General features: G+C 42.9%; 1 protein-coding gene across 2 annotated transcripts; it reads right to left on the minus strand.

Moving 5' to 3' along the window:
- Positions 1-322: 322 nt before the first annotated feature.
- UQCRH (ubiquinol-cytochrome c reductase hinge protein) lies at positions 323-7780 on the minus strand. 2 transcript variants are annotated; one of them, XM_005607084.4, is made up of 5 exons: positions 7643-7765; positions 4375-4401; positions 3738-3885; positions 3466-3627; positions 323-539 (listed from the first exon to the last, which is right to left on the minus strand). In XM_005607084.4, exons 3-5 carry the CDS (start codon positions 3798-3800, stop codon positions 507-509), a joined length of 258 nt encoding a protein of 85 aa, XP_005607141.1. In that variant the 5' UTR covers positions 3801-3885; positions 4375-4401; positions 7643-7765; the 3' UTR covers positions 323-506. The 2 variants fall into 2 exon arrangements, with proteins under 2 accessions (XP_005607141.1, XP_001495144.1); XM_001495094.7 differs by lacking the exon at positions 3738-3885 and having other exon boundaries at positions 7643-7780.
- Positions 7781-7826: the final 46 nt, after the last annotated feature.

Below are 7826 nucleotides of genomic sequence, written 5' to 3' on the forward strand. Positions count from 1 at the left end.
ACCACAGCATGACGTGCCAAGTGGCGCCATGTCCACACCCGGGATCCGAACTGGCAAACCCTGGGCCGCTGAAGCGGAATGTGTGAACTTAACTGCTGCACCACCAGGCTGGCCCAACACTTTTGAGATGAGAAATTCTTATATTAAACAATTACTGTTACTTTTAAGTGTGATAATATTATCAAGGTAAATTTTTTAAAAGTCCTTATTAAGAGATGCATACTTGCTGGGTCATGGGTACATGGAGGTTGATTATTATTCCATCTATTCTTATGTTTGAAAACTTCAAACTAAAATAATCTAAAAAGACAGGAGGCAGGTCTGTAGATCACTGGACTTTATTACGATGGAACCACTCCTGTTACATAGAAGCTACTGGCCTAAGCCAAAATCCATGAGGTTCACATGAACTTACAGTACGCAAATAAACAAATGGCATGTTCAAAACCATAAGGAAATATCCCGATGCCCAGGAGATGAAGGCTGAGGTGAATGAGTCTGCACATTTATTTCAAGCTGTTAAAGAGTTTGTGGGCCACCTAGATGGAGAAAAGAAAAGAAGTCATCAACTGGCAGCTTTAATGTCCTAGCTTACAAGGTCCATCATGCCCTGGAACAGTACTGCCTCTTCTCTCACCACCTCCCTTCCCACACACCCGCTCTGGAGCCCTTGCGAACTCCCTTCAGTTACAGAATACTGTCTCCCTTCTACATGGAACCCTCTTTCCCACTTTTCTCATCTTTTATTTTTCCTTTAGAACTTAAGTTTACATGTCACTTCCTGCAAGCCTTCTCTAAACAAGCTCCTATCCCCACGCAATCTGTCTGTCCTGTCTTCCCCACAGAAACTTATACCTCACACATCACAGTGCTTATTAATTCAACAGATAGTTAGAAACCATCTACTATATGCCAGGTACTGTTCTAGGTGCTGAGTGAGTCACAGTGGTAAACAAGACAATATGTCTGTGTCTTATGGAACTTAGAGAATAATGAAATATAATATAGACATAAGCTAACTTCTGATAGTGATAAATGCTATGAGGAAAATAAAATGAGGGGAGGGCACAGCAGCTTTACATAGGAGGGTCAGTGAAGGCCATCCTGGGAAGGTTACACCCAAGAGACTTACCAATTTATTCACTGTTCTACTTCTGTTTCCTATGCTGGCTCATAACTCAGTGAAGGAAAGGACCATGCCTGTCTCACTCCCAGATATTAACCCAGTGCTTGGCTCATAAAAGTATTTGAATAACATAAAATTTACCATTGTAAACATTTTTAACTATACATTACTATAGTATTAATTCATTGTCCTGCAACCATCCATCTCTAGACCTTCATCTTCCCACACTGAAACTCTGTACCCATTAAATAATAATTCCCCACTTCCCCCTCCCTCAGCCCCTGGCAACCACCATTCCACTTTCTGTCTCTATGAACTGACTACTCTAGATACCTCATATAGTGGAATGATATATTTGTCCTTTTGTGATTGAAACCAATCACTTAGCATGTCTTCAGAGTTCATCCATGTTGTAGCATGTGTCAGTTTCCTTCCTTTTAAAGGCTGAATATCTCACTGTATTTTTTTTTTTTTGAGGAAGACTAGCCCTGAGCTAACACCTGCCAATCCTCCTCTTTTTGCTGAGGAAGACTGGTCTTGAGCTAACATCCGTGCCCACTTTCCTCTACTTTATATGTGGGACGCCTGCCATGGCACGGCTTGACATGTGGTACGTAGGTCCACACCCGGGATCTGAACCAATGAACCCCAGGCCACCAAAGCGGAACGTGTGAGCTTAACTGCTGTGCCACCAGGCTGGCCCCCCTTTTTTTAATGATACAGAGAATTGTGTATGCATATTTTATATATAAAATTTTCCTTTCCACTAAAATCATGTTAAAGAATTAAGATGTATGAATAATTGTATGTATACCAAAGAATGGATGAAATAAATGAATATATATCAATGGAAATGAATACAATGCCTCTATTCATGTTTTATATGTGAATGTTTATGATTTCATTTTTATTTAAAAATCTGATAGTATATACAAGAAAACATAGTTATCACCAGGCAGTATGATTTCAGATGGATTTTTCTATCTTTATAAAAATCTTCCTTAATTGTCACAATTTGTTTAATAGGAGTGTGTGTACATGTGCATGTGCATTTGTGTGTTTGCACTGTATATTATAGAATTAAGGGGCCAGCGCTGTGGCCAAGTGGTTAAGTTTGTGCGTTCCACTTTGGCAGCCCAGGATTTTGCCAGTTCAGATCCTGGGCACCGATCCAATACCGCTCATCAAGCCATGCTGAGGCAGTATCCCACATAGAAGAACTAGAGGGATGTGCAACTAGAATATACAACTACATACTGGGGGGCTTTGGGGAAAAGAAAAGAAAAGGAAGGACGATTGGCAACAGATGTTAGCTCACGGCCAATCCTCAAAATAAAAGCAGGGGGGCGGGGGCCTGGCCCAGTGACACAGCAGTTAAGTTTGCATACTATGCTTGTGCTGCCTGGGATTCGCTGGTTTAGATCCTGGGTGCAGACCTACACACTGCTTATCAAGCCATGTTGTGGCAGGCGTCCCACCTCTAAAACAGAGGAAGATGGGCATGGATGTTAGCTCAGGGCCAATCTTCCTCAGCAAAAAGAGGATTGGCGGTGGCTGTTAGCTCAGGACTAATCTTCCTCGAAAGAAAAAAAAAAAGAATTAAAACAAAATACCTGTATTGGGATTGTTGAAGCATAAATAATGAAAATTGGCTGAGTGGAAATCATTAACTAGTTTTTCTTTCTTTTTGAGAAAGAAGAAAAGGTTATTTGTTTGTTTTTCTTTTTACCTTCTGACCCATTTCTCCCTATCTTTTTGATTAAAGCCATCCTAGTGGTTGTGAAGTAGTATCTCATTGTGGTTTTGATTTGCATTTCCCTGATAGCTAATGGTGTTGAGCATCTTTTCATATGCTTATTAACCACCCAATCAGTTTTAATATAAGCAACCATATCAAATTTTGCATACCCTGTAATTCATTTAAAATACCTTACTATTATATGTGCAGAGTCAAACAAAAGTTTACTTAAAAAAAAACTTTTTGGACCAACTACTATGCACAAGACACACTGGAAGATATAAATTATTTTAAAGAATAGCCTGTTACTTAACAATACAAAATCCACTTCCCCACTGTTTAGCAGTGCAAGTTAGGACATCACTTCTCTGTAAGACATCACTTTCTTATCTGGAAAAGGGGGATAATGATACCTATCTCCAGTGCCAGTGGTAGAATTAGGTAAGATTATTTATGTAAAGTGCTCAGCACTGTACCTCACATATATTGGGCCACAGTAAATGCCTATTGATGGATGTGCCTCTAGGATGAAAAGGTTGTCAGCACCAAGTCTTCCCTGGCCACTGTAAGCGTGCCCCTTTCTGACTTTAGGCTGACTTACGCAGTGGTCCCTTGCATGCAAGAAGTCAAAGAGCTCCTCTGTGCAATCCTCCTCTGTCTGTGACCTGGAGGATACACGCTCATCACAGAGCTCTAGCCGCTCCCGAGCCTTTACACATTTCTCCGTCTGCTCGCATTGCTCTCTCACTGTTGTTAGGGGATCCTGAAGGAGAAACACAGAAAAAAACCAAAATGGGGACTTTAGGAGGAGACCCACAAACCATATGCTTTGATTAATACAACCACCAAACCAAGGTGCTGCCTCTGAATTACCGTGCAGAAAGCCAGCTGGCAGAGCCACACTGCCGCCAGAAATGGCAGAATGGGGTCTCCCATTCAATTCTGATGCTAAGTAGTAGGGAAAAGTTTCACATTCCTGCCTTCCAAGGTTGCCAGTATGCACTGAAAGCCTCAGTCCTATCTGAAAAACAAGGTGGTAAAGGAAACCTGGCCAAACTTGAAGTAGATCTAGAGGAGGCCTTACTTATTAACGCAGCATTTTGGGATAGGTAATGTCTGTGAATTTCAGTTCCCTTATCTAAGAGCCAGGCCTATGGACCCCAGCCACCCAGCTAGAAAGGCAATGTTGACATGGAAAAGGACCATCTAAGAAAAGTTCCTTCCAGAATTCTTTATTAAGCCACAAATAGCAGATGATTGAGTGCCAGGCCCTCAAGACGCTGCTCTGCTCCCTGACACCACGACTGGAGAAGCCCCAAACCCAGAAAAGACTCAGCTCCCAGGCCCACACCCCCAAACACTCCACTGCACAGGAAAGAAGTATTAAAGGCTTCTTCAATTCTCATTCTCTCCAAGGTGTCAAGTAAAGACTCCTTAAAATTCCCTTAGAGTTTCATGAAGCTCAAACTTCTTTTTACTGAGATGGTTCGAAACCTGAGACAGCTCTTACCACTAATTCCTCCTCCTCCTCTTCCTCCTACAAAAGGAAAACAAAATTAATGTCAGCAGCAGTTTTATGACATATATATGCCCAATCATACCAATGTTGTAATTACTGAGGATAGACATTCTACCTATCATGTTTTAAATTTTCTGTATTTTATGATGCTTTGACTTTTTAGGCGCCTTGCTAATCCTGAAGAGACAGTCCCTCCCAGGGCTGGCTAATTTCTAGAGCTAGCAGACAACTTGCCTGGGGGCATGCCTTTCACATGCAAACCAACCCAAACTCTTATCACCAACTACCTCCTTTTTCTAATTCTCCTACACTAAACCAATTACTGCCCCTGTCCTAATCACCCCAGGGTCAAGTACCAAACAACCTAGGACTAGAGCCCACTGATATTATTCAAACGATCCAATCCTCAACTTGCTAGAGTTTGCCTATCCTGCCTCACTCATTCCTTCCCTTGGAAACCAAGGGTCTGATTTCCCTTGCTCCTTCTGCTCCTAACTTGTCCAGGCACTTCCCCATGTGGCTCCAGGTGGTGAGGCCTGCCCCCTTCTCTTGGGAACTCTAAGTAATAAACTCTTCCTTCAAACATAGTTGTCTCTATGTCTGTAACCTATCTACAAGCTGATTAAAACAAATCCTGGGTACATTTCAACAAGGACACACTGACTCATTTTCATTCGTAACCTAAAGTGTGCACAACACTCAAGTTTATAAAGGACTTTCACATCTGTAATAATTTGATTAATCACAACAGCCCCTTAAGGAGTTCCCAGTTTAGAGGTAACAAACACTAATTAGACATTTTCTGATATATGTTCAAGCTGTGAGATGTTCAAATGGAACCTATGTATTTTGTTTTGAATATTGGTAGGTCCCAGTATTATCAGAAATAACTAAATTTAGTCCTTACATCCCAAACCAAGTTAGGAGGAAAACCAACATTTTTTCTAGATTCTGAGCTTAAATTGGGAATATGAAAATGGCCAAACCTAAACTCTTCTTAGGCCAGAGCTTAACTAAAGATGGTTACAGCCACTGCTTTTTGGCTTGCTGAACTCCCAGGACTCTAAGTAGACTATCAATATAAGTGCACCAAAGGTCTACATTCACAAAGTCTACTCCATTCACAAGGTAGGTAACACCAGGCCCTACCTATTTACTTCTGATTCAGGTACACAAGCTCAAACTTGGTTTCCTTTCTTCCAAGGGAAGCAGTATAAAAAAATTCCCTGTGGGAGCATCAGCATAGACCTAATCCGGAGCATCGGAGAATCTGATCAGTATCTCAATCTGTCAAAAGCAAGGTGCTTGCCTGCCTGTGCATGCACATATCCACATGTGGGAGAAGGGAAAGAAAAGATATAAAGGGAAATAAAAAGAACCAGCTCAGCAAGCCCTCATTATGTTTTCAAAATTCCAACACAATCTGCCTCATACTCCACCATACCCTTAAGGGAAGGGACGACAGCTCATGAAAGCTGGGAGTGAGGGGTAGGGCAGGTTCAACTGTAACCGAGGCTATTTATTCTCACAATTGGCAACGGTCTCTTCTAAACTGAAGATGTTATTGAGGATGTAAATTCTACTTTTTCATTAAATAAGGTTTCTTAACCTTGCTCTTTAAAAAAAATTCATACTGAAAAAGTCTTTACAAAAACTGAAATCACATGCTGCCTGAGTTAGAAACCAGAAATTAGTATCCTAAAAGCAAGACCTTTACATCATTTCCCTATTATCAATACTACTACACTGATGATTCTGTGTCTTTTATAATTTTATGTCAAAAGTATCTCGGCATGTTTTGGAAAAACAAATCCAAATAAAGTCTAAATATACACTACTTCGTATAAAATTTCCAGTCAATGAGAAAAACCAAGATCACACTAAAAAGATTTAATCTCCAAGAGGTATAGGTTCTTCATAAAAGACTTCAGTTTTCTTAATTTTAAAATTGACTAGTGGGGCCGGCCCGGTGGTGCAGCGGTTAAGTGCGCATGTTCTGCTTCGGCAGCCCGGGGTTCGCCAGTTCGGATCCCAGGTGTGGACATGGCACCGCTTGGCACGCCATGCTGTGGTAGGCGTCCCACGTATAAAGTAGAGGAAGATGGGCACGGATGTTAGCTCAGGGCCAGTCTTCCTCAGCAAAAAGAGAAGGACTGGCAGTAGTTAGCTCAGGGCTAATCTTCCTCAAAATAAATAAATAAATAAAATAAAATTGACTACCTATTTACTTTCTTTTCTCATCTACTGCTGTGGTGAGCCCTTACTGAGTTTTCTGGTATACTTTCTGCTAACTTCCTGACGCTGGCTCCCCTTCTTTCTTGTCCTCTTTCAGAAAGTAAGACTAGGGAAAATTAAGGCATAAACTAGTTTCCAACTATTCTGAACCCCTAAGGCCAGAAGAGCTGCCCCAAAGTGACCAAAGAACAAAGAAATAGACAGGAAATGTGATTGGAAACAAAAAGCTAGCGGGCTTCTACAGTAAAGCTGTGAGCATTTTGGGTAAGTCTTGGCTGTGGAACCAGCTGCACGGGTACAATTCCTGGCTCCGAGATTTATCAGCTGTGTGTCCCTAGACAAGACATATAACCTCTCTATGCTTGTTCCCTCACCTGCAAAACGGCAATAATAACAGTACCTAATACTTACAGGACTATGGTGTGGCTCAAATGAATTAGCGCACCTACAGCACTTAGAGGAGGAAGCGGTCGATAAATAACCATCTTATACTGGCATTCTCACCCCGGGAAGGAGCACCTCCTCCAGCACAGAATTACCTTCACATTCCTACACTGTCCCCAAAGATACCCCCCTCCCCCAAAGAAAAAGGAACCACTTTTTCACAGAAACTAGCCTAAGGCCAGATCTCCAGAAGCTCCAGAGAAGATGTGTCAGGGATTCCTGACCTGAGCTGAGGTCAGGGCTCAGCCTGGTCAGCTTGCTCCCCAAACCTGTCACACCTGGGCCTCAGAACACCGGACTGACTAAAAATATAAATAAGCTCAGACGACGCAGCACTTTCGCTCTCGTGAAGGCTTCACCCCATTCGGAGAACGGGGGAGCCGAGGCCCAGAGAAAGACTAGTCATCTACTCGCCCAAGGTCACTCGAAGAATTCTGGGGAAGGGTCCAGGGAACCAGCTCTCCTGACCCTGCAAACTCCAGGGGCCCACCAGGGCCAAGCGGGCCCCGGGCGGGTTTTGGCGGGCTACCTGCTGAGCCGCAGCGCAGTGAAGACGGTCCAGTCGACCGTCTCGCCTTACCTCCTTGGGATCTCCGGACCCGGTCAGCATTTTTCGCTCGTCCTCCAGCCCCATGTCCGGCTACTGCCCTGGATTCAACACGAGCAGCAACAGCGGCACCTATTCCACTTCAGGATCAAGAAGGACTTGTAAGGGTCACTCAGCGGATATCCGGCGATCTGGCCGGAAGTGCGGCAGACTCGTC

This window comes from Equus caballus, chromosome 2 (genome assembly GCF_041296265.1).
Source record: "Equus caballus isolate H_3958 breed thoroughbred chromosome 2, TB-T2T, whole genome shotgun sequence".
NCBI lineage: Eukaryota > Metazoa > Chordata > Mammalia > Perissodactyla > Equidae > Equus > Equus caballus.